Source organism: Tenrec ecaudatus, chromosome 12, assembly GCF_050624435.1.
Source record: "Tenrec ecaudatus isolate mTenEca1 chromosome 12, mTenEca1.hap1, whole genome shotgun sequence".
NCBI classification, from domain to species: Eukaryota; Metazoa; Chordata; class Mammalia; order Afrosoricida; family Tenrecidae; genus Tenrec; species Tenrec ecaudatus.
The window spans coordinates 141,679,564-141,705,839 of NC_134541.1; the positions used below are offsets into that span (position 1 = coordinate 141,679,564).

The following is a 26,276-nucleotide window of genomic DNA, read 5'->3' on the forward strand; positions in this document are numbered from 1 at the left end:
TAATCGGTAAGGTCTTCTATCCTTGAGAGAACACCCTTTATTTTGTTCCTTTGAACATGATTTTCCTAGAAATACAACATTCTTCAGGCTTTACAAACTTTAGGCTAATTTTGGTGTGTCTAATATTCTGTAATTTCTCATAAACATGTTACCTGGTTGACATTGAGAAACTCTCTCATTTCCAACAAGGATAACTTTGGTCGGTATTAGAAACAAGCTGTAGTGGAATTTTTCAGAGGTATGGTTAAAATACCTTTAGGGGAATTGGCTGGCAGAGTTGATTCAACTGGCAGAAGGCCTCACATCCATGGTAGGTATCGGAAAATGCATAAAAGTGTGTGCTTCTTTGAATGTGAGAGCTCACTTTTCTTAGAAGTTGAGAGAAGTACTTATGTAGCTCTTATGAGATTAGATTTCCATTTATTTGATTTATACTATTATAGGTTTGCTTCTATAATTTTCTTTCTTTAAGATTCTCAAAACTTCCCCTCTTTTATATGCTTCTATCTTACTATGAAAATCCATCTTGCAAACTTCTCTCCAGAGAACCCTGAATTTGTAACTGTCCTCTGAATACAGCACATTCCTCCCCTACTAAGTAAGAATGGATTTGCCTTTGTAGTATTCAACAGCATCTTGGATCTTCAGCTCCCACTATAAATGGGTTTCCTTTGTGCTTCCTTAGCTTTCCCTAAAGGTTTTGATGTCCATTTTCTCATTTGTTCTCTTGTCCCTTTAAAGTTTTCTTCATTCTGGTGAAATAAGTTCTGTTTTCTAATAGAGATGGTCAAATTGCCTTCTCTGTTGGAATTCTTTAATGGATGTATTTCTCCATATTTTACTCCTTTTGGTGAACCACATTTATAACTTCTGTTATTTTCAGATATCTAAAATCATCTTTCTAGCAAGAAAAGTCTTATCAGCTTAGGATATATTTTAGCATTGTACCTCCAATTTTTTTCTACTTGTAAGATTTTTTTAAATTCGTCTGTTTCTCAAATAATTTTTTAAGTGCAAAGGGCATTTTTAATAACCTACATTCGTGGTTTTTTTATTAAATGCATGTCTGCTATATATTCCTTACTATTACAGTTTGCCTTTCTTAGGCCCACCCCTTCTGCTTAACAGGTCCAAAGCCTGAAAAATGACCTTTGCTGCTTTTAAAGAGCAGTTCGGCTGTATGTTCCAACAGATATTTTTTTGTTGTTATTCATATAATGCACAGTATATTCAATGTTGTCCTCTCATTTTCTGTCTATTCAACATTGCTCTCTCCGTTTTCTGTCTTTTGAGTAGTCTTTCTGTTTCTATATGTGTGATGCTGTCCTTGGTGCCATCCCACAACTCAACTTGTTTCAGTCATTAGTCTTCAGACATCAGTCTTTTCTTGTTTTGACTAATGAGCTTCTCCATCATTTCATTCCATAGATGTGGTTGATTTAATTTTTGTTTGTTCCATTCAGAAAGATCCATGTGTTTAGTTTTCATTTCTGTTGTTTAATAAGGAATTTGCTGTGAATTCATCATTGGTCTCAAAATTTTATCAGTAAACTTATGTGTCATTTCTGTCAGTAAGGCCACATTTTCCAACTACTAATACTGTTCCCAAATTTTACAGTCATCAGTGCACATGACTGTATGGTTGATCAATTTCAGCCTGTAAAAGTTATGCGGCATTTTCTATATATATGTGTATGTGTATTCATTTATATATGTATATATATTTAAATTTTATTGGGAGCTCTTAAAGATATCACAACATTCCACAGTTCAATCACATCAAGCAGTGCTGTACAATTGCTACCACAGTTTCAAAACATTTTCTTCTTGAATTTTTTGATATTAGCTCTTCTTTATCCCCTCCTTCCCCCACCCTCAATTTATTTATTGTGGAAAACAGAACCTGGATCAAAGTGTGAGCAGTCTTTTCTCTATACTCCTGTCCACAGGGCTTGGACAACCAGTACTAATGTTAGAAGAAAACCTCCACAGCCCCAAGGATAAAGCTAGAGCTGATAATGCACAATCTCCAGATAGAGTTTTCACTATAACTGCCCTCCAGTAAGATGCTACAGGCGCCTTTCTTCTTGCTACTCAGCTAAAAGATGCCTAGTTTTAAAAGCAATCAGGTTTCCTTTATTGCTATCACTCAAGGAATCAACTATCCCTTTGTCTCTTAAATGTCCTGTGGATGGGTTCTAAGGAATGGTTGTGTAATTGAAGGGCAGATATAAAAAGCCTTTGTATTATTTCACCAATTTATATCGTCTCAGGGCATGCAGCTACCTCCTGCGCGCACGCGCACACACACACGCACACATACACTTACCTATATAACAAGGTAGGCACTATCTTTACCCTGCACGTCCCTGAACTAATTTGGGGGAGCAACTTAAGACCAGTGCTGAGGCTGAGGGCAGGTGAAGGGGAGAAACTGGCCTCTGAGCAGGGAGAACAATAACAACATTTCTGTTCTTGTAGTTAAAGCTGGTGGCAGATAGTAATGATGCTTGTATGAGGCATCATTAAGGAAGCACGATCACGAGAGGATATTGTGAGGATGATTTTTAATTAGGAGAATGTGACTGGGACTCTTCTCTAACTTACAAATGTGAATGCCTCCCTCCAACCAGATACCTGGCCTTGCAATCTTCTTTAATTCTGAGATAAAGAATCGGTCTGCATCCATTCTCTTCTTGGTCTTCAATTTCCTGCAGCCTGATACTTATCATGAAGTGTTCTAAAATAGATCAACATACTCCCACATTTCCACTTGTTGTCTGTTCTGTTGTGCCTGTGCCTTTTGGAGGCTTGCACACCTTGCTACTATATGAACTCACTGTTAAATGACCTTGCTATCTTATTCCGTCATCGGAGATGAAGCCACTCTACCCTGTTTTTTTATCTACCCTGTTTTTGCTGTCTGCTTTATCTTCCTTAATTGCACACGCTATTCCTACGAGCCCTTTCGACTGGGGGGCTGGATCCTCTGCTTTATGTTTGCTTAAACAGTTGGTGCACAAATGTAATAGCACTTGTAGTAACTGGTCTTACTTGCAGGCATATGAGTATTAAGCGTCCACCAACAGAATGGTACTTCAGGGAGGATCTTGCAGTGTACATTTTGATGATGAATATGATGCCAGTCTTTTTTGTCAGCCTCAGCCTTATAAACCACTTGATTATCTGATTAAAAATAGCCAATTCCAGTCTATTTAGTTGAATAATTCATACACTATCAATTTTTAAACATTCCATTTTGTTTTGACAACTTGTAATTTTTTCTTGATACAATTTCATATATTCCATCTTCCAATTATTAGAGGACGTTTGCAGCTATTTTTTTCTCATTTTCAGTCATTGAATGTCAACCATTGAGGGTCCCCAAAGCTCCCCTCCATCCACATCATTACCGTTGACTGTACTTTGAGGATTTAGTGCTTCTTCAGTGTTATTCCATTGCCATTAAATCTGAAGGGTTCATGTTCCACAAGTAGAGAGATCACCAGGTCTTCCTCTCAGCCCCTAATTCTGGAGATTCCACTAATCCCTGTGCACCATGGATGGTCCTAATTGTATTTGAAACACTGGGTGGCAGTGCTCCTGGCATCACAGAAACATGCAAGCCACCACAGGACAACACGGAAAGATGAATGGTGTAAGTTAGAATACAGACTCCATAAACATAAAGAATATCTTTCTATATCATAATACCTTTCATATATACCTGTGAAAATTGTTTTCTCCCAGGTAGAACATTCTGCATTTTTCACATTCCTAACTTTATTTAGTACTTAGTTGTCTTTCAGTAAATATTGATGGAGTGAATATATCTGACGTCTACCAACTGGAATTAGCAAGCCTTAGCACCCCTGCAGTCTATTGGTCTCCGTGTCTTCCTTGTATTATGTTTGTTGAACATTTTCATGTACCTCTTTAAGCAAATATCAAATCTGTGTTCATTCATCACTTTCATATCCAACCTGATCTCTACAATAACTTTTTATCATTTGAATTGTTTAACAATTGTATTTCTTCCAATGGGCAATAAACATTAATCATAGCGTTTTTGTTATATTCATATAATAGGGATGTCACTAAAGATCAACTTTGTATCAATGCATATTTTAAGATGTCCATTGTAAAGATGTTGAAAAGAGTCAATGTTCTTTCCTTTTATAGAAATCCAGAAAGATGATCATTTGCTTGAGCACTTACAATGTGAAAGATGCATGGACAGAATGGAACGGCGCTATAAATGTAATACATTGGAAAGTATTGTTTCTCAGCACAAAATTAATTTTCTTCCAAAGGAAAATTACGAGATATTTGGCTTACAAGAAAAAATCGTAAAATCAGATTTAATCATTCTGGAATCAAATCAGAACAGAAGCAACAAAATACAGAAGTTAGTTGTGCTCAGTGAAGATGAGAAAACTTTTCTCCCCAGTGAACAAGAGCAATTTTGTACTGAAATGAAATTCCCTGAGTGTGAACCACCCAGGCTCATGAAGTCACAATGCATTCAGCATCAGGAGTCTGATGAACTTGAGAAACCACACACAGGCGATAAATGTGGGACAGCCTTCATCGAGGACTCTGTGCTCTATGAGCAGCAGATTATCGATACACTAGATAAGACCTATGAATGCAGTCAGTGTGGGCAGAAATTCAAGAAAGTGTTCAAACTCCATGAACATTATCGAAAAAGTCATGAAGGACAAAAGCTAGGAAAATGCTTGCAATGTGGGAAAACTTTTCACAATGTATCATACCTCAAGGGGCATCAGGAACCTCATGTGGCAGGAATATCCTATGTATGCAGTGAATGTGGGAAAGGCTTCACCAGGAAGAATGATCTCACTGTTCATCAGCAAACTCATACTGGCAAGAAACCCCATGTATGTGGTCAATGTGGAAAAGCCTTTATCAGGAAGACTGCTCTCACTGATCATCAGCAAACTCATACTGCAGAGAAATTCCACGTATGTGGTGAGTGTGGAAAAGCTTTTATCAGGAAGAGTAAGCTTACCGTCCATCAGCAAACTCATACTAGAGAGAAACACCACATATGTGGTGAATGTGGAAAAGCCTTTCTCAGGAAGGATGGTCACACTGTTCATCAGCAAACTCATACTGGAGAGAAACCCCATGTATGTGGTGAATGTGGCAAAGGCTTTATCCAGAGGACTTCTCTCACTGTTCATCAGCGAACTCACACTGGAGAGACACCCTATGTATGTCGTGAATGTGGAAAAGCCTTTATCTGGATGGCTTCTCTCATTGTTCATCAGCGAACTCATACTGGAGAGAAACCCCATGTATGTGGTCAATGTGGAAAAGCCTTTTGCAGGAAGAATGCTCTCACTTTTCATCAGCGAACTCATACTGGAGAGAAACTCCATGTATGTGGTGAATGTGGCAAAGGCTTTTTCCAGAAGACTTCGCTCACTGTTCATCAGCGAACTCATACTGGAGAGAAACCCTATGTATGTGGTGAATGTGGCAAAGGCTTTATCCAGAAAACTGCTCTCACTGTTCATCAGCGAACTCATACTGGAGAGAAACCCTATGTATGTGGTGAATGTGGAAAAGGCTTTATCAGGAAGGATGGGCTCACTCTTCACCAGCAAACTCATACTGGAGAGAAACCCTATGTATGTGGTCAATGTGGCAAAGGCTTTATCCAGAAGACTTCTCTCACTGTTCATCAGCTAACTCATACTGGAGAGAAACCCCATGTATGTAGTGAATGTGGCAAAAGCTTCAGTCTTAAAGGAAATCTCAAAACTCATCTAAAAATTCACAGGAGAAAAACCCTATGTATGTGCTGAATGAGTTAACGCTTTCAGCCAGATGTGATGCCTTACAGCACATCAGAGATTTCATTTCACAAAGGAAAAAAGTCCTTTGCATGAATTAAATGTGGAAAATCTTTTATGTGGAAGTCAGAGCTCGTTAAACATGAGAAAATTGCCAATAAGAAACCTTTCATTGGAGTTAGTGTAACAAAGCATTCAAAACCGAGGAAGAGGTGCTAGAGTTTGGCCTGGGCCAAGCAAGGGAACAGACAATTGTGACTTATATTATGGGGACCCATGTTCTGCATTGCTGACATGACCCACCTGTTTGGGGAGAGGATCTTCCAGACTTCCACAGGGTACATGGGTACCTCATTTCTCTTCCAGCTTTCAGTGCCCAGAAGAGAGCTGAACTTGGTGTTTCCAGATCACAGCTATACCAAGCAGAGTGCCCACCCTGATTCCACTTGAGCCTGCCCCACCTGCATGCTCTTTGATGTATGGGAACAATTAATCCAGAGGATGAATGGACCACAACAAACCTCAGCCTCCTCAACCCTGAAACCAAAGAACTAGATGGTGTTCAGCTTCCACTGCTAATTACTCTGAAAGGGATCACAAGAGGGTCCCTGAGTTGAGTGGGAGAAGAAAGTGGAACAAAACCAAAATCATAAAATAGATCAGGCTTACCGGTCTGAAGGAGACTTGGAATCTGCAGATTTGGACCTTTAGCGGCCGTTCACTCTTGGACCTGTACTCACTCCTCTGCTTCAGCTTTCAGCCAAACAACATACAGGCTAGGAGGGGAAGAATAACATCAAAGAATAACATACACTCCCTGGAATAGCAACTGTACAAAATCAAAGGAACAGCAGTTGCTTATGGATCAAAACTGTTGAACAAGAAGGAACAGGAAAGAAGGATGAATAATATAAAAACTAGGCCCCTGTAGGGCAAGATATGACAAAATAACGAGGTATAAATTACCAAGGGCACATGAGGGAGAGGGGAAAGGGGAGGGAGGGGAAAAAAAAAAGAGGACCTGATACAAGGGGCTTAAGTGGAGAGCAAATGCTTTGAGAATGATTGGGGCAGGGAATGTATGGATGTGCTTCATACAATTGATGTATGTATATGTATGGATGGTGATAAGAGTTGTATGGGTCCCTAATAAAATGTAAAAAAAGAAAAGAGGAGAAAAAAATGATTAGGGCAAAGACCGTACAGATGTGCTTTATACAATTGATGTATGTATATGTATGAACTGTGATAAGAATTGTATGAGCCCCTAATAAATTGTTAAAATTAAAAAAGAAAAAGAAATTGTAAAAACCTAACAAGAGAAAAAAAAAAGGTTTTGAGAATGATGATGGCAACAAATGTACATATGTTCTTGACACAATGGATGTATATATGGATTGTGATAAGAATTGTACGAGCTCCCAATAAAATGATTTTTTTTAAGTTCAAAAAAAAAACCTAGGCCCCTGGATAGCGGTGGAGCCTGCAGCCGTTCGGCGCACGGCGGCTCTACTCAGCGGAGGCCACGCTCTACTCAGCGGAGGCCACGCTCTACTCAGCGGCCGAACCACTCGCGCCCAGGGGCCCCGAACGGCGGGGGCCGGGGCCATGGGCAACCAGAGGCTCCCCGAGCGAGGGTGGTTATGGGGGGCAGTGCGAAGCGCTCCCCCGGTGCAGGGGTGATGGCAGGGAAATTGAACACGGGGGGGGGGGGGGCAGAGGGGGGGGCGGGGCAGCTGAGAAGCTGGGAACCCCTCCCACAGTCACCATCTTGTCTCTCCCCTCCTGACTCTGGAAGCAGCCCAGCCGGGCTCCGCCCCCATCATGCCCTCTGATTGGCTAAGCTGAGAAGAACTCCCGCCTCTAGCCCACTCCTTGGTCCCACGGGGCCACTTGACTGGCAGATGTATTGACCAATAGGCCTGCTCATCTCTGGCGAGCTTGTTGGCAGGTGCTCCCTTGGATTTCTGTCTGTGGTTTGGACTCAGCTTCAGGCTGTCGGTAGTGGCGCGCTCACCCCCCAGGTCTCTGAGGAGATCCGATTACCCCTTTTCTATTGCACTGAGTGGTGGGTGGGGGTGGGTAAGATTCTTCTGGAAGAAGTGCCCCCTTAAAGGGACAGGAGCCTTGGCTGGGGTCCTACCTAGTCTGAGAACCTTGTGTGGGGTCCAGGGAGGGTCGCTGTATTTACAGAGGCGAAACATTCCTCAGGGACCGGGGTGAGTGGGTGCGCAGGCCAGGGGGTGGAGCACAAAGGTGACATTTAGAAAGTTCTTCATTTGGTCATAATTCAGTGTTTGGTGGCACTAGCCTGAAGAAATGTTATTGGACCATGAATAAATTACTTGGATGTTCATTTTGGAAAAAAAAAACCAAACTAAAGGAGGGCGGAAGTGGGAAGAAGGCTGGTATATCTTGGGGAATACAGTCAATGTATGAATTGTTGAACTGAAAACCAATTTATTCTGTAATGTTTTAAGTCATAAAAAAACAAAGAGCTCATGTCTCATCAATGATTTCATGTAGGACAGTTACCATGTAGCTGTAATGTAACAAACTTTTACCTGTGTTTCTAAATTTTCTTGACACAATATTGACAAGCCTTAAATTCAGTCAAGATTGGAAACTCCACAGGAAGTCATGTGGCATCACATACCAGTGATCACATGCAGAAGGAAAGCGCTGGCGATATAGTGACTTTGCAAATACCCTATTTCGTTTCTCTCAGCGTGTCAGTAAACTACATTAGGATTTTAACCAATGTAGTTCAAGTTGGCTGGCCTTTAACCCAAAATGAGTCATGTGACAATAGAGGATTTGTACAGCAGAGAAACCATGTGAATACAGGGAATGTGGTAGTTCATAGGCATTCAGTGACTGGCAGTGCCTCCAGTACCCAATTACATTTTATGTTTCCCAAATTCCATTGGATAAACTGATGTACTAATTGGATAGAAAAGGGCTGAACAAAATGTCTGTACTTACATTGTATGACCGCAATGTAAATCCTGTAGGAAATTATGAATACAGAAACTGAGAGCCTGATAGACTCATCCTGTGTACATATGTACACTGATATCAAAACCAATATCTGATTTTACATTTGATCTCATTTTTGACCCATGTTAACTACATTAACTGGAGAAACACTGACCATAGAGCAGGAATGTGAATGGCCTTGCTCTCATGCAGAATTCTTTGGAAGGTGGATTATTGCAGATGCAGTTAAGTTAAAATCTATCCCTTTATACTTTGAGATCCCTTTTGACCCATTTTAAATCTATTGTAGTTTTTAATATTCTTTTTGATTGAGCTTTATTTCTGTTTAACTTTGTTGTTGATTTTTAAAATATATTTATTTGTCTATGAATTCCATGATACCTAATTGTGATATTGCTGGATCATATGGGATTTCAAATTCTGTTTGTTTTTAAGTAGTACCACATTGATTTCCTCAGTGGCTGTATGTGTTTATAAGTCCACCAGCAGTGTATATGAATCCCAATCCCTCCAGATCCTCTCCAGCATCTGTTGTTTTGATTCTTTGGTTTGGGATGGCATTATAGGGGTCAAGCGCTATCTCGTTGTTTGAATTTGCATCTTCCTGAAGGCTTGTGATCGTGAGCATATTTTTTTATGTTTGTTAATCATTTGTACTTCATTTTGGGTGAACTATCTGTTCATATCTTCCCATTTTTATTGGGTCTTGTTATTTTCTTATTGAGATGTTATAGAGTTCTTCATTTTTTTAAATTTAACCCTTTGTCTGATGTGTCATTGGTAAAAATCATTTCCTAACCCACGGGCTCTCATTTCTCTCTTCATGCAGTCCTCTGATGGGCATAAGTTGTGCAATTTCATTTATGTCCAAATTTGGCGTCTTTATTCTAGCCGGTGGCTTTTGGGATGATTCAATTCTCTCCAAAATGACTCAAGGCCCAATGATATTCAGGCAGGTTTATAAGGACAAAAACCGAAGCTGGTTTGGCTATCAAGAGGGGTTGAGAATATTACATTTCCTTCGGTTGGTAATCAGGGAAGGGTTGGGGATTCCACATTCCTTTCAGCAAGCAGTTTACAGAAGCTAAGATAAGCATTCATCTTTTTAACTTTTGAGGCAGGGTAGAATGGGGTATGGGACAAAGGGCACATACTGAGAGCTGGAGGATATTGACGTTTGGGTAATAATACACTGCAACGTGGGAAAACTAGGTGTGGAGGAGAAAGAGGTTACATACTTTAGTGAGGAAAGAGGCCTGGACAGCATTTTCAAAATTCTTTAACGGGGGCACACGAGTCGAGAGAAGTTCTTACAGCACTGACTGCACTGCGAACCAATTGGCTGGTGATTCAAACTCACCCAGATGCCTTGGAAGTCAGGCTTAGTGAATGAGTTCTCACAGGTCTCAGCCTTTAATATAGAAATGCAGTTCTACTCTTTGCACAACGGGACACAGTGAATCAGAATCACCCCCATGGAATCTAAAACAGTACTTGGTTGGTTTTGGGTTGTTTAATTGCTATGAGCATATAGAAACCCTGGATGCACAGTGGTCGGGCATTGACCGCCTGAAATCCAGCTTCCAGGAAGAATGGTAAAAGGGTCTGCTTCCCCAAAATTTACAATCCAGACCCTAAAATGCCCCTGTGAATTCAAGTTGATTCAGTGACTGTGTTTATGGCCTAATTGTATGACTTGAGTCAAAGAAGGACAGCAAACAAATTGTCAAAGTCGTTCCCTCTGTCCCGGGATGCTGGCCTTTTCCGGATGTGGGTTTTCACTGTTTCTTACATAGTCAGGTGGCAGTGTCCTCAGACTGCAGTCTGATAATCGGAAGATGTCCTGTGCTGACTGAAATAACCATGGAGAAGACCTTTCCTTCTGTAAAGCCCTCAAGGAGATGCATTGATACAGTGGCTGCAATGCTAGCCTCAAACATAGCAGATCTTGTATTGATGATGCTGCGTCATTGCTAGGGGTCCTGTAGTCAGTTCTGATTCCCTGTGAACCCACATACAATAGTCACAAACACTGCTTGGACTTAGATTAGCTCAGTCACACTCAGGTGCACTAAACCTCCCAATATTCTGAAATGTGGAAATGATGGTAGGAAATATGATTCAAAGGAAAATACAATCCAATTGGCTGCAGTTGTGTTCTGTTAATTGGCAAACAAGAATAAAACTTTGTAGGTTAAAATTCTAAATACTTTGTTATTGTTTTGTTTTTCTGACTGTATGACTAAGAGTTGGCATGGAGGAGAAGATCCCCTTCCAGATCTTATCTAGTGCCCGATTGAAAAGCTCAACAGATGAATGGAGCTTTTCTTCCAAGATGGCTTTGCCTTAAGTCTGGCATGCTGTCCTGGCTGTAAGCTAGGACTGCAGACAAGGTTGAGGGCCAGGACCTTGACCTAAAACTGTTCCTTAAGTTTTCTCTGACTGTAATTATTTACAGGAATAAACGTCATCTTACTCAGGGAACCGTTGACTGGTATGAATCCCTGACCTTGTGGTGAGCAACCAAATCTTATCCCACAGCACCACCATAGCCCTTTATATCTCTGCACCAACAAGCCCATATTACAGGGTTTCCTAAATGTCACTTTTAGAAGCCAAGTCATAATTTTTAATATTATTATATGAATATGAATAGGGAAGGTCATAAAATGATGACCTTTGACTTATAGTGTTGAAAAAGAATGATGAAAGTACCGTGGGACAGCCTTTCAATTAAAGAAATATGTTTGAGTGAAATGTAGCCAGAGTTCCTTAGAATCAAGGATAGTGAGACTTTGTTTCATGCAACGTTATCATGATCCCAGTCCCTTGAGAAAGACATCCTCATGATAAAGTAGGGGATCAAGGAAGAAGCTACATCATGAGATGGATTGACAGGGTGGCTGTAACAATGGGCTCAGGAGGCATTATTTTGTTCTGTTGCACATTGAATCACTTAGAATTGGAATGGACTTTGGCATTAACAGCATCGAAAACAAATCAAAGCACACAAGGTTCTTCTCAAGTTGAGTAACAATGCTGGGGGAAAAGGGAGATGTTTTATGTGGGGAAACACCTAACAAAGGGAAATTTGTAACAGAATACACTGTCTTGATCATTGCCCATATGTTGAAGCTCACTGTGTCTTGGCTAATTGTTGGTTGAAAATGTCTTGTCAACATTTATAGAACTTTAAGCATCCAAGGTTGTTTGGGTGCAGGATGGTTGTTAGATGCTCCATGAAAGAGAACTGTCTGAAAAGGATTTCCTTTTCCTTAATATTCATGGGAGAAAGTAATCATATCTTTAACAAACTGAATCAAATTGAATCAATTTTAACAAATTGAACTGCCACCCTTTTGGCTAAAAGTTGAGCATTTAATCATTGTGCCACATAATTTTGTGGTCCAGGCTCACCTAAGTGTAACTTACATGCATCAACCTTTATTTCTGTAGATGAATGTATATCTTCTTGTTGCCCCATGTTTAGGCATGACATAGATTTCTTCCATGTCAGCACTATTGCTATTTTCTGCTCCTGAGTGTTTATTGCGTGGTGCTGCCTTATGCATTGTATGATTTTTAGAAGCACCCTGGACACTATCTGTAGTGCCAGAAACAGCTGCCGTAGTTGTGAAAACTAAGAGTGACTCCAATTATGGCCCAAACCCTGAAATATCAAAGAAGAATTGATGCATTTGGGTTATGTTAGGGAATACCATTAAATATATCATGGGCGGCCTGAAGGACAAGCAGGTCTGTTTTGAAATAAGCACACCTTGAATATTTCTTTTTAAAAAATCATTTTATTGGAGGCTCTTACAACTCTTATCACAATCCATCCATACATACATGGTCTGAAGCACATTTGTACATTTGTTGCCATCATCCTCAAAACATTTGCTTTCTACTTGAGCCCTTGTTATCAGCTCCTCATTTTCCCCCTCCATCCCCCGTCGCCCCTCCATCATGAATCCTTGATAATTTATAAATTATTATTTTGTCATATCTTACACTGTCCGACATCTCCCTTCACTCACTTTTCTGTTGTCCAATGTCTTGAATATTTCTTGGGAGCATTCGAGTAAGACTTCATTGCACTTATTTGGTCATGTCGTCATGAGGAACCAGTCCCCGGAGAATGGTCTTGTGCTTGGTAAAGTAAAATGTCAATGAAAATGAGAGAGACTTTCAATTAGTTGAACTATCACAAAGGCTTCAATGATCAGTCCAAACAGGAATGATTGTTAGGATAGTGCGCGTCCGGGCAGCACTTCATCCTGTTCTACATGGGATCTCTGTGAGTTGAAGCCAACTCAAGGGTACCTAAGAATATCAACACATACAATATTATCCAGGTCACTGTAAGTTAAAAATATTACATAAATATACATATGGAGCAAGTATGAATGAATACATCTGATTGCTTAGAGAAAATCTGGGACTCATAAGGGAAATTTTTCCTGCATTAAGGTTTCTTTAAGGATCCCCCTTGAATAAAGTAGTTATGCTTTGGGCAGAGATCTGCACGTATACAGTTTAAAACAACCAGATGTTCCCTGGAAGAGAGGGCGTTTTACTCCTGTAAACAGTTAAAGTCTCAGAAACTCACAATGCATCACTGTGAATTGGCATAGACTCTGTGGTGGTGTTTGGTGACTTGGAATGTCTCTGGCTTTGACAACAAATAATTCTAGTTAGTACAGTCAATTGCAGACATATCTCATCAAGACATATAAGTGTGAACTCTGTTATATATATGGTCAAAATAGACAAAGCCCATTCCAATGAAAAGAAGACACATTCAGATGCATGAAGATTCCCCAGAGTGTATACATGACAATCCCTAGAGGTGTGCTGAAAACGTGCATGTCCTGGAACCATGGACCGTTGCAGGGAGGTTTGTGTCTGGGCTCACACTGACTTCCTATCACTGTGTCTCTAGCACAGCAATACATGGCTGTGTTCTCAGGATTCACAGAGCTCAGTTTTAAAGAAACTTGGCTCTTGGAAATGCCCTTGGTGATGCTGACTCGTGACTGGAGAGATGGATTGTAGTATATTTTCCCATCATGTTATTTTACCCCAACTCACCCCAGGCCCTTTGCTGGTGCCTGGCAATCCAGTGCACATAATAGCTAGTTAAAGAGAATCCAGAGACAGCACAGGTGAGAGACAAGGTCTGTGAGTGCTTCACCACTCCTGGGCCTGACTCCTGTAGCTGCTCTTGGGCCAGGACACCTGGGGATGAAGAGAAACAGAGTCATGTGCTCAGATGCTGCATCCCCAGACTACAGGTAGGAATCCCTGAAGCACTCACCTCCCAGAGTTGCCACCAGAAAGGACAACCCACACATGCTTCATGTTCACGTGGATAAGATTTATGACACCCCAAAATGCTCTCCAGAGTGACGAGGATTTTGAATTTAAGTATACGCGTGCTGTGGCTTCATGTGGCTGCCAACGAGGTATTTGCATGTTGGAGGTGCATTTGTACATCAAGGTGAACAGGATAAAGTGAGGGCCCTGGGTCTGCTCCTCCCACTCAAAGAATGCTGCTGGCAGCGCCTTTAGGGTAACCCAGATATTTTCTGAAGTGTTCACTTTATCTACTGCAGAGTTCTCTGAATCCACACAAGAGTGTATTCTGTTCTGGGAGCTATATGCAGCCACAGATCGAGGACATTTTTATTCCCAGTGATAGGTAGAGACAGATATCAACAGAGAGAGAGAAACAAACAGACAGAAAAGAGGATAAATGACTATGTAAATAGATAGTTAATGAAAATATTCACCACAAACCAGGGCCTTATCTCTTCTGATTCATGACACCAACGTTAGTCTATATTTAAACAATGGAATGTTGTAGTGTGGTCAGACAACATCCAAATCACCAAATATATTGCTAACTTAGGTAACCATGTCTTAAATCAAATTTACTGCCATATGTCTTCATACCAAGTTTAACTCATGTGATGGTATTTTCAATTGCTTCATACGCTTGTGAAAGTTGGGCATTGAATAAAGAAGAGTGAAGAACCATTGCATGTGAATTGTGGTGCTATTGAGGAATACTGGAATTACCATGGACTGTCAAAGGAACTAACCATGTGGATCGCAGAGTAAAGGTTAACTGATGAACCACCAGCAGTAGAAACTCCTCAGGAGAAAGACTGGACTTTCTATTCCTGTAAACCCTTACAGTCTTGGAAACCCGCAAGGCGGTCGCTATGAGTCAGTACTGACTTAATGCTAGTGGTTTGGGTTTGGCCAAAGGAACAAACAAATCTTTCTTGACGTAGTATATCCAGAATATTCCTTAGAAACAAGGATGATGGTACTTCATCTCACATTTTTGAACATGATATCAAGAGAGCCCAGTACTTGGAAAAGGGTATCATACTTGGTAAAGTAGAGGGCAGTTAAATAGAGTAAGGTCCATGAGGAGACGGAATGACACAACAGCTTCAATAATAGGCTCAAAGTTATGAACCATAATGAAGATGACTCAATATTGTACGTTGTTTTGTTCTTTTGCGTATAGAGTTAGAAATGAACTGACCTAACCTAAAAAACAAAACAAAGAGCACATACTTAAGAGTGAAAGGGGTGGAGGTTGGCCTGTCAATCAGGTAGCAACTTGATGACCTCTTTGGAGGTGCTAAGGAGACAAATAACTCACTGGGGGTGGGAACCCTGCTAGACATCACTTTTGACAAGCCACATGGAGAAAGGCTGATGGAGCCAGAGCCCTGGGAGTTGTGGGAGCCATGTGGAGACCCCTGCCAGCGCTGAGGTGCTTCTACTGCCACTGGATTCACAAGACTTTTCACCCATTGGCCTGTGATCTTCCTGCACCCATCATTGCTTGGCTGTGTGAGTGTAACAAGGAATTTATGGACTAGTATTGCACATCTGGACTAATGTTGGGTTTGTGGACTTGATATGGACTGGGCTGGGATGTTTTCTTAAGACTCAACTGCTCTTGTATATAAACTTTTTTTCTTATACACTTATGAGTGTCTATGAATTTGTTTCTCTAGTCTACACAGACTAACAAATATGCTGAAATCAACATCCATTGATACTTATATCCTGGAAAACTTATGGTTACACAAAATCATACAAAGTTCTCACACAGGATATTCATACAAGGATTGCATATGAATGAGACAAATAAGAATTGAAGAGAGATTGAGAATATTGAAGCACATGATGGCCTCCCTCTCATGGTTCTGCATTTTACTAGTTACACCAACTGAATACAAGCTCAGTGTATATACTACCAGGATCATCACCTACTTGTGTTCTCCTAAAGGCAGGCTGGCAGTTATCCACAAGGCGTTTGAAGGGGCTGAGCTTGGAAATCATCCCAGATTTGTGGTCTCTGGATTAACAGACTAAATAAGATGTGGTCTGTGATGTCTTCAAAAGTGCCACCAAGCTGTATGTTAAGATGGATAAAAAACAATGAGCAGGTTAAATGATATGTTCCTGAATGAAGAGATAGAAAGGAAAGTTAGTGGTATCCCTCTTAAAACAAATAGTAATAATATCTTCAAAAAGACCTGTTGCAGAAGCAGGACATCCAGAATTCTCATTGGAAGAGACAAGTTTTTTTTAAAAAAAAATCATTTTGTTGGGGGCTCGTACAATTCTTATCATAATCCATACATCCAATCCATTGCGTCAAGCACATTTGTACATTGGCTGCCATTGTCATTCTCAAAACATTTACTTTCTACTTGAGCCCCAGGTATCAGCTCATTTTCGCCCTCCCTCCCCACTCCCTCGTCCCTCATGAACCTTTCATAATTTGTTGTTCTGTCATATCTTACACTGTCCAACGTCTCCCTTCAGCAACTTTTCTGTTGTCCATCCCCCAAGAAGGAGGTTATATGTAGATTTTTGTAATTGGTTCCCCCTTTCTACCCCGCCTTCTCTCTACCCTCCAGGTATCACCACACTCACCACTGGTCCTGAAGGGTTCATCTGTTCTGGATTTCCTCTGTTCAGGTTCCTATCTGTACCTGTGTACATCTCTGGTCTAGCCAGATTTGTAAGTTAGAATTGGTATCATGTTAGTGGGGGGAGGAAGCATATAAGAACTAGAGGAAAGTTATATGTTTCATTGTTGCTACCCTGCACCCTGACTGGCTCATCTCCCCACAACCCTTCAGTAAGGGAGTGTCCAGTTGCCTACAGATGGGCTTTGGGTCTCCACTTTGCATGTACCCTCATTTACAATGATATGATTTTTTTGTTCTTTGATACCTGATCCCTTTGACACCTCGTGGTCACACAGGCTGATGTGCTACTTCCATGTGGGCTTTGTTGCTTCTGAGCTAGATGGCCATTTGTTTATCTTCAAGCCTTTAGGACCCCAGACACGATATCTTTTGATAGCCAGGCACTGTCAGCTTTTTTCACTACATTTGCTTATGCACACAATTTTCTTCAGCAATCATGTTGGGAAGGTATGCATCATGGAATGCCAATTTAATAGAACAAAGTGCTCTTGCATTGAGTAAGTGCTTGACTGGAAGCCCAATGTCCATCTGCTGCCTTAATACTAAGCCCATAAATATATACACATAGATCTGTGTCCCTACACTCTTATATAAATATATTTACATATGTACATTCCAGTCTTTGGGCCTCTATAAATACCCTTTTATCCTAGTTCTTTCCTCTGTTTCCTTTTATTTTCCTCTTGTCCCAAAATCATGCGCAGCCTTCATTTGGGTTTCAGTAATTTCCCTCAGTTACATTGCCTTTGCTGAATACTTAGCAGGCCTCTCACACTCTCCTTGCTACTAACTTTGGATTACTTGTTGCTCCCATCCCTGGGTTGGTCAACACCACCTCCTTATCCCCGCCTCCCCCTCTTCCTTGTCCCCCCAGGAACCATCAGTCCCATTGTTTTCTCCTCCAGACTATTCATCCAGCCTATCTTATCTAGATAGGTCTGTAGAGATAATAATATGCACCAAAAATCAAGGCATTGCAAGACAAGGCGACGAATGAGAACACAGCAATGACCAAAAAAAAAATACAAAACACCCAGTGACCCATAAAAGAATAATTTAAAGAAAAAAATTAAAAAAGAAAAACCTGTAAATAGATCAAGGTCTGGTTTTGAACTCTAGGTGTGTCCTCCAGTTAAGTCTGATGGGGTGCCATGCTCTGGCCCCCGAGTCTATCCTTTGTATTCCCTCAGGAGCTCTTTGCTCTGCTCCCCTGTTGCTCTGCCGCATGCCTTTAGTGTTTTACCTTGGTGTTGCAGGGTCAGTCCGGGCCAGTCCCGACACTGAGTCTCCAGCGTTGTCCCCCATAGGGCCCTGAGTCAGTGAGGGACAGCGTGTCTCATAGTGGGATCAGCCATATGGTCCACTCTGTTCCTTGACTGTTTGGAGTGGGGATATCGTCCTCCAGGCCTGGTGAACCAGGATGTGTTCGACTCTCTCTTCCTCCCCATTCATTTGCTCCCGTGTGCTCTGATGAGACTTGTCCCTCTCCCCTAGCTGCAGCTGCAGCTTCAGTGCCGTCCTCTAAAGTAAATTCTGGAGTGGGAAGCAGTTGTCCACTTAGGTGGATGGGGGCTGAGCCCTCAGGCCCCTCCACTGGCTCCCCTCTCCATGCTGGCATGCTGCATTCACATCCCAGAACACTGGAACCATGATATCTTAATGAAATTGTAATGAAAGATTATTGGTTAAAAGTTAAGACAAGAAATACATAGGAAAGAAATCACTGCTCTATGTTAATGCTTGCTTTCTGAGAATAACCCGAAGTTCCAATGAACAATCTTGCCCTCTACTACTTCGACTGATTGGGTTCCTATGTTTCAACCATCTATGCACCCTGCCAGACCTGCCCCTTCTGAATGAGAAGTTTGTATTGAGCTCACTATGAGTTCTACTCAGAGGTGTTTAAAGAATTAGCACTCATGTTTCAACTCGCTGGGTTAGTTGTTCTAGCTTTGTTAATGTTCTGTTTTTTGTTCACAAGTAAAAAGAGGGATACAATTGTGTGGCCCAGTGGGGTGCTCATATAGACCATCCACACATGGACTGGGACCTGGTCATTGCCACAGGTGCTAAGGTGAGGTAACTCCACCTTGAGCTTGATTAATATGCGTGGCAGTTACCTAATCTGTTGTCAACTTGAGACTCTTAAGAGTGAAGGGTCACAGCTTGATGACATCATTTGGAGGAGCAAGGGAGATACATAGTTCACTGGAGGTGGGACTCACACTCACTTCCTACTAGACATTTCTGCTGACAAGACACATGGAGCTACTGTAGAGTCCGGGAGCTGGAGGAGTCACATGGAGACCCCTGCCGGTGTTCAGATGCTTTCACTGACATGGATCCTCGAGACTTTCCACCCACTGGCCTGTGATCTGCCAGCACTTGGCATCAGTGCATGCTTTGCGTGAGTCTAAAGAGGAATTTACAGACTGGTACTGTACATATGGACTATTATTGGACTTACAGTTTTGATCTGGATTGAGCTTGGATGTTTTCTTAATATACAAATGCTTAATATACAAATGCTCTTGTATATAAAGCTCTTTCTTATACACATAAGAGTCTCTATGAATTTGTTTCTCTGGGCAACCCAGAATAACACCATTATCAGGTGAAGATAATCAGTATGGGGAGAGTTTGTGGAGAGTAGTCAAATACGCATGGGAACTTGGTGTGCTGAACTGTATGATACATACATGTATACCAAAAAAAGAATGACTGTCATCAAGTCAATTTTGTCTCATAGTGACCCTATGGGACAAGGTTGTACTGTCCCTGTGAATTTCCAAAACTGTAACTCTTCATAGGAGTAGAAAACTTATGTGTGTACAGAGCTAAAATTTACTGAACTATATAAATACACTTGTGCACTTAAGATACGTTAATTACTAAGGAGAGGAATAAAAAGACATTGAGGCAAATGATTTAAGGCACAATATCAGTTTATCAAAGAATTACAGGATCTGATTAAAAATTTTTTTTTGTTGCTGTTCATCTCATTTGTCTGCCTCACTATTTTTCTTTTTTCTTTTTTAACAATTTATTGGGGCTGATACAATTATTTTCACAGTTCATACATATACATACATCAATTTTTATAAAGCACATCTGTACAGTCTTTGCCCTAATCATTTTTTTTCTCTTTTCTTCTTTTACATTTTATTAGGGACTCATACAACTCTTACCACAATCCATACATATACATACATCAATTGTATAAAGCACATCCATACATTCCCTGCCCCAATCATTCTCAAGGCATTTGCTCTCCACTTAAGCCCCTTGCATCAGGTCCTCTTTTTTTTTCCTAAAATTTTTTTTAAAGAAAAATGATTCCTATTAATGTCCTGATAGAATACATGGGTTGGAGTTACTATACACAAATATACACTAAACTCAATGCCTTCTACTGAATGGGACAGTTGGAAGAATGAAATCCCTATTGATATAGGAAAGTGGAAGAGGTGGCCTGATGTTAATCAACACTGAAAATGTATTACAGTTTGCTGACAATGATACTATTTTTATCTGAATGTTTTGAATACTCCAGGCTTCCTTCCTCCTTTCACCAAGGGCAAGGAACTGCACAACTGGTCTGTCTCTTCAAGACGTATAGTCCCTAAATAATGGGAAAGCCCTGTTGGTGCAGTGGTTACGAGTTAGCCCTGTTGGTGCAGTGGTTACGAGTTACTCCTCATGGTAGGAGTAACACTAAGCACCCAGCCGCTCACCAGGAGAAAGACTGGGCTTTCAACTCCAGTAAACAGTTACAGACTCAGGAACCCAAAGGGTGTTGCTCTGACGCGATGGTTGTGAGATTTAAGTAATGGAAGCCCTGTGACATAAGATCTTTATTAAAACAAAATTTTATTTCCCAGCATGTACCTGTCATTCTAAGATTTTTGTCTGAAAGAATTGTTTTGCTAAGCCTGTATGTATACCCTGTGAAAACAGAGACAGGGAGACTGGAGTTTGGAAGAAGGATCCCAACCCTCCTCCGCCCCCACCCCACCATTCTCCTTTCCCATACATGTGAAAATAAAACTTAGAATCTTTTGAATTCATCTGGTTTCTGTGATATGACAATAGTCACCAAGCAATATTGCCCCCTTGGTACCCATCCTACAACAATAATACTAATAAATTAGTATTGGTCATTGATCAAAATGTAATTTGAATTCTTTCCTGTATGGTGTTAAGAAGAACTTTCAAATACGTTGGTGGGAATTTAGGCACCAGGAACGGCTGTTTACGATGTCATATTAATCTCTGCCATATCAAGTAAGATACATATTTTCCTGAATTTCTATGCTTAATGAAGTCTTATCTCCAGACTGATTTTTCACTTACCTGTTTCCGGATCATACTCATGACTATACTCCTCCCATTCCCGGTCATGCTGACACGGAGCAGAAGTGGCCTTGGGTGTCCTAGCTGGAAGTGAGGGTTATAGCACAGGCTGAGTGGAAATAAAGGCATGGGGCACTTACAGCTGAGGATAAAGGTGCAGGAAAATTGCTTGGGCCTGTCCTCCCTGTCAAATGCCTCAGGGGCACAACCATTTGAAAGGACAAGAAAGAAGAAGATTGGGGCTGGTCATAGGCCAACCAGGTCCTGGTGCTAACCGGGCTCCAAGAACTCATATCAGGCTTCCTGATGAGGGAAGAGAACCTTTGGAGGGAGTTGAGCAGACCAGTGACATGGTCAGGGCAATATTCGGTACGTCACTGGGGCTTCAGTATGGAGCCTGGTGCAGGGACTTGGAGAAAGGGTGCAGGTGTGGATGCAGCGAGAGCAGGTAGGAGGTTGTTGGGATAGTTCAAGAATGTGGTGTGGCCATGGCCAAGGGAAAGGAGTGGGGGCTGAAGGGAGATATTGGGGCCATTTTGGGTTAGGTGCAGATGGTGGGAGGTGCGGGCAGGATTTGGTAGCATATAGGGTGAAAGAATGAAGCTGACACTCAACTTTGTGATGTGGACATTGGAACAGATGGGACCGAGGGGACAGGTTTAGGATGGGGAAGCTGATGGAGTCAAGCTTGGAGACCAGAATGTGGATCAGGAGGCAGGATGTGGGCATCTTATGCAGGCATTTGTATTGCTTACCTGAGCAAGGGCCCCAGGAATAACTTGCCAAGTTGACTGGCTGGGTCTTTCCCCTCTATGTCGCAGCAAGCTCTCCCAAGATGACCAAGCAGCTGGACTGTGACCTGGAGAAAATTGGGAACAAAGAAGACCCTACCGTAGCCATGCTTCCCAATTACCTCTCATTCCTTCAAGGTGGGGCTGGCTGCAAGGGGGTGTGGGGGTTTGGGGATAGGGAGTGTGGGGGGTCTCTGCTGGCTCCTGGGCAACTACAGGTGTTGGCAGCTCTGCTTTGAGTGAGCATGGGGGCTGGAAGACACTGGTCACCCCAGTAGACCATGTCATTCCAGCTTTCAGGAAGGCCCTGGTCCTGGTCAGGCAGGTGCAAGAGCAGGGCAGCAAACAAATCAGCAGCAAAAAATAGCCCCAGCGATGACTGCAAATAAAATAGAAAATCATGGAAGTTTCCCACAAACTTCTTAAGCCCCCTTGTATCTCCATCACACAACTTTTGCTTGTTTATTATTTCCAGGTTTTAGCCTTATTGACAACAATTACAAGAATCTGCTTGCAAGCTAACATTCCATGATCCATGTAGTTTTCCCATCACCCCTTCCCTCCACCCCCAACTTTATCCTGACCCTAGTAACTGTTAATAAACTTTTCTATCTAAACATTTGCCTTTTCTTGTCTTTTTATATACATGAAGTGATACAATATGTATCCTTTTGTGATTGGCTTGTTTCATTCAGCATGTCTTCAAGCTCTGTCCTTACTGTATCCAGACTTCATTTCTTCTACCGGCACAGCCGTACTTGTATTTGCATTTTGTTTGTATGTTCATCTGTTGACGAACATTTATCTTATTGGAGCTGTTTGGTTATTGCTGACATTCCTGCAATGAACAACGGTATGCCCGTCCCTCTTTGAGGATCTGCTTTCAAGTCTTTGGAGTCTATACACAATCAGAGTGGATGTCACTGTTCATCTGTCAGTTCGTCAGATTGTGGTGGTGTGCATGTTGAAGCTGGAAGCTATGCCAGCTGCTTTTTCAAATACCACCCATGGTAGTCAGGATTCAGAGTTTTCAGACTCACACAGACTAAGGTTGAGAGGCAGACCACCTCTGAAACATTAGCTACTGAAAACAATATGAATAGCAGCAGATCATCATTTGATGCAGTGCCAGAAGATGGTCCCTCAGGTAGGATGACACTCAAACTAGGATGAGGGAAGAGTTGCCACCTCAAAAGATAGTTCCTCAGAGATCCTCAAGTTGGCTCCAACTCATAGTCACCCTGTGTACAAAACACTGGTCATTTCTGGGCCATCCCTACACTAGTGTTTGAGCCCATGTGGCAGCCACTGTTATGCAGGATCTTCCTCTTTCAATGATCCTCCATTTTACCTGGTGTGATAACATTTTCCAGTAACAGGTCTCTCCTGATGACATGTCTAAATACGTGAGACTAAGGCTTACCATCCTCGCGTCTTAGGAGCATTCTGGCTGTTCTTCCTCCAAGATGGCTATGGTTTATTCTTCTTACAGGTCACTTCCAATGTTCTAAGTAGAGTTGACCTTAATGATCTAGTCAGCAGTTCTCAACCTGTGCATCATGACCCCTTTGGGGGTTGAATGACCCTTTCACGGGGATCGAATGACCCTTTCACAAGGGTTGCCCAATTCATAACTAGCAAAATTACAGTCATGAAGTAGCAATGAAATTCGTTTTATGGTTGGGGGGGGCGGTTCAGCACAACAACAGGGACTGTTCTAAGGGTTACGACATTAGGAAGGTTGAGAACCACTAATTGAGATGAAGCAAGTCTCTTCGTGACCTTCCTTTGGTAATATGGCATAACAAACTGAGAAGAAACCATTGACACATCCATTAATCATGATGTGGCATGTACAAAATATGAGTCTTGGAAAATTTGAAGTCATCAAAAAAGGATTTGTACAGACCATTTTGAATCATGCAGTCATATGCTTTACTATTCTAGGAAATAAGAATTGAAGAGGAATGACATTGCACTTATCTGCTGCCTGAAATTGTGTGGCAAATGATCTTTTAAAGTATTAAAAGTGCAGAGACACTACTTTGAAGACTACGATGCTCCTTAACCTAGCTGTTGTATTTCCAATGGCCTCAGATGCATGTTTAAAATGAACCATGAATAAGGGAGACCATAGAAGAAATGATGCATCTGAACTAGGTGTTGGTAAGGAATATTGAAATCACAATGGAGTGCCATATTAACTAACATGTGTTTTGGAGGAAGTACAGCTGAATACCCTTGGAGGAGATGATGCCAAGATTTCTCTCATACTCTGAACACATTATCAGAAGGATATGTTGTTAGTCCTTGGAGAAGGACATCGTGCTTGGTAGAAGGATAACAAAGAAGACCACCAACAAGATGAATTGATTCAGTGGCTGTAACAATGGGCTCTAACACAATAGTAATTGTGAGGACGGGGCAGGACCATGCAGTCATTCTTTCTATTATATATAGGGTCGCTATGAGTCTGAACTGATTGGATGGCATCTATCAACAACCACGTGGTGGTATGTTTACTATTTTGAGGAACTTCCAGACTGTTCCCCAAAGAGGCTGAACCATCTTTCAGTGCATATGGACTCTGATTTTGCAACATCCTAGACAATTTTTTAATTTGTTTTATTATAGCCTTATGTGTGTGTGGCATTTCATTGTCACTTTGATTTTCATTTTCCAAATGATTAATTCTTTAATACTTTGTTTTCCTGAGCTGCCCTTTGAGATTTTATGTTCAGCTCTTTGACTGCATCATTTTGTCTATTTCCCCTAGCTACTCTACAATTATGAGCAATTTCAGTCTCTTCTGATGTCCACTTTTTTTCTTGATTTCTTGCCTTTAATGCCCTTTTGCTTCCTTCATATATGATGTTCTTGTTATTCCCCCCTCTCCTCCGCTCCCAGCTCATCAGGTCATTAGTGTTTATTGTATTAAGCCTGTTGAAATGTTCCCTAGGTTCAGATCAGATAGCCTCAAGATACTATTTTTGAGCTCATGGACTAGTTTTAATATCCTTCAGTTTCAAACTATTTACAGAAATTTTAGACTAAATCTAGGGATATATAGCTTGTTTAAAATATTTAACTTATATTTTTAGAGTAGTGACTCTTAACTTCTTGACCAATTTTTTTTGCCTCTTTGCAACTCTTTTATTTGTTTGTTTGATTCTTTTTTAAAAATGTTTTATTAGCAGCTCATACAACTGTTATCACAATCCACAGAAGAGTGTTAAATCTATTCATGAAAGATCCCTTAAGTAAATGATTCTGTAAGAATTAAATTTCCACATACAGAAGAATGAATCCCGCTGTCTGATCACAGCCCCACCCCACCCTCTACACACATGGACCCCAAACTAACAAATATCCAAAGATTTAAACATGAACAATGAATTCATTTTCAAATAAATATAAGGGTGTGATTTTCAAAGTTATATTTCAATGAGAAATAACCATATGATAGCAGATGCACTGAACATAAAAAACAAAATAGATAAAAGTTTGTCTTACCACAAACTTGGCTTGTGACCCAAGACCAGAGACACACATGTATGACTAAGAGGGGGCTGTATAATCTATCTGTTGGGTTAGTTAAATTAAGGCCAGAAAAGTTAACTCAGAAGGTTATGGTGACTAAATTTTGTTATCAAATGATTAATCTTCACAGCAGCTTTTTTCCTCTTTGTTTATCAAAGGTAACAGAATGACCATGAAACTTATCATGAGCTTTTAAGAAAATGGGAACATGCAGTGAGGGAACAGGTCTGGAGAGTACCATTCAGGAGTTGTTCCCGCATCAGGACATTGTACTTGCTTATTCTTCCAGGTATGAAGAGTTGTCTGTGGTAAGTTCATGAGGAAATCTTACACCTTTCACCCTATACAAATGAGTTAGTACCGAAACATTTCCCCCCCAAGAACTGAAAAGACATGGAGGAGGAGCATGATTGAGAAAGAACAAGCTGAAATTTTAACAAGTTGAGTTGGTAAATGATAGTCCAACCACATGTTGTCTGTTTATTAAGAATGAAATTAATTGATGTGTTCTAACAGTTTAGAATAATAAAACTACCCATAACTTATTTCATCCAGAATGCAATGTCCTTCCAAAAGCTCCTCCAAAAATCATCACAGCCATTGAGTCATTTACCTCTCAAAGTGACACAACAGGTCAGAATAACACTGCCCCTGTACGTTTGTGAGGCTGTAAATCTTAATGGGAGGAGAAAACCTCACCTTTCTCCCCATGAATGACTGGTGGTTTCAAACTGCTGACT

General features: G+C 41.1%; 1 protein-coding gene across 6 annotated transcripts in view; it reads left to right on the plus strand.

The window, feature by feature from the left end:
- LOC142422177 (uncharacterized) overlaps positions 1-26,276 on the plus strand; it is a 76,250-nt gene that overhangs the window by 25,993 nt on the left and 23,981 nt on the right. For 5 of the 6 annotated variants that reach the window (XM_075527648.1, XM_075527647.1, XM_075527650.1 and 2 more), the window contains one exon: positions 4,183-6,805. In XM_075527648.1, the coding sequence (XP_075383763.1) occupies positions 4,183-5,834 (1,652 nt within the window). In that variant the 3' untranslated portion in view covers positions 5,835-6,805. Of the gene's footprint in view, positions 1-4,182; positions 6,806-25,694; positions 25,826-26,276 lie in introns of those variants that run through there. The other variant, XR_012779061.1, reaches the window with a different exon arrangement.